General features: G+C 63.6%; 1 protein-coding gene across 1 annotated transcript; it reads right to left on the bottom strand.

Annotated features, from left to right (window-relative positions):
* Positions 1 to 6: 6 nt before the first annotated feature.
* On the bottom strand, positions 7 to 310 carry LOC118453150 (cytochrome P450 1A4-like; the record flags this gene model as incomplete). The annotated part of the gene is made up of 1 exon (XM_035902619.1): positions 7 to 310. A coding segment is annotated over one exon (304 nt), but the record flags the coding sequence as incomplete, so codon positions are not given.
* Positions 311 to 313: the final 3 nt, after the last annotated feature.

A 313-nucleotide genomic window follows, 5' to 3' on the forward strand; every position in this document is an offset into this window, starting at 1 on the left:
GGAAGCTGTGGAGGTCGGGGCGCCCCATGAAGTCTTCTCCTTGCCTCACCAGTGCTTGCCTGATGGTGTCCAGCCCGCTCAGCACCAGGACGGGCCGGGTGCCGATCCTGACCTCCATCACATCCCCATACTTCTGGCTCAGCCTGGTCAGGGCCAGGTGCGTGTCCTTCCTCAGCTCCAGCACATTGCCAAGGATGGGGTAGCCTCTGGGTCCTGGGGGGTTCTTCAGCCCCTTGGGCACACGCTGCCGGAGGGACTGGATGAACAGGAAGACCAGGCAGAAGACGGTAGCAGCAAGGAGGACCTCGGTGGC

This window comes from Egretta garzetta, unplaced genomic scaffold, assembly GCF_000687185.1.
Source record: "Egretta garzetta isolate BGI_Z169 unplaced genomic scaffold, ASM68718v1 C8058538, whole genome shotgun sequence".
NCBI classification, from domain to species: domain Eukaryota; kingdom Metazoa; phylum Chordata; class Aves; order Pelecaniformes; family Ardeidae; genus Egretta; species Egretta garzetta.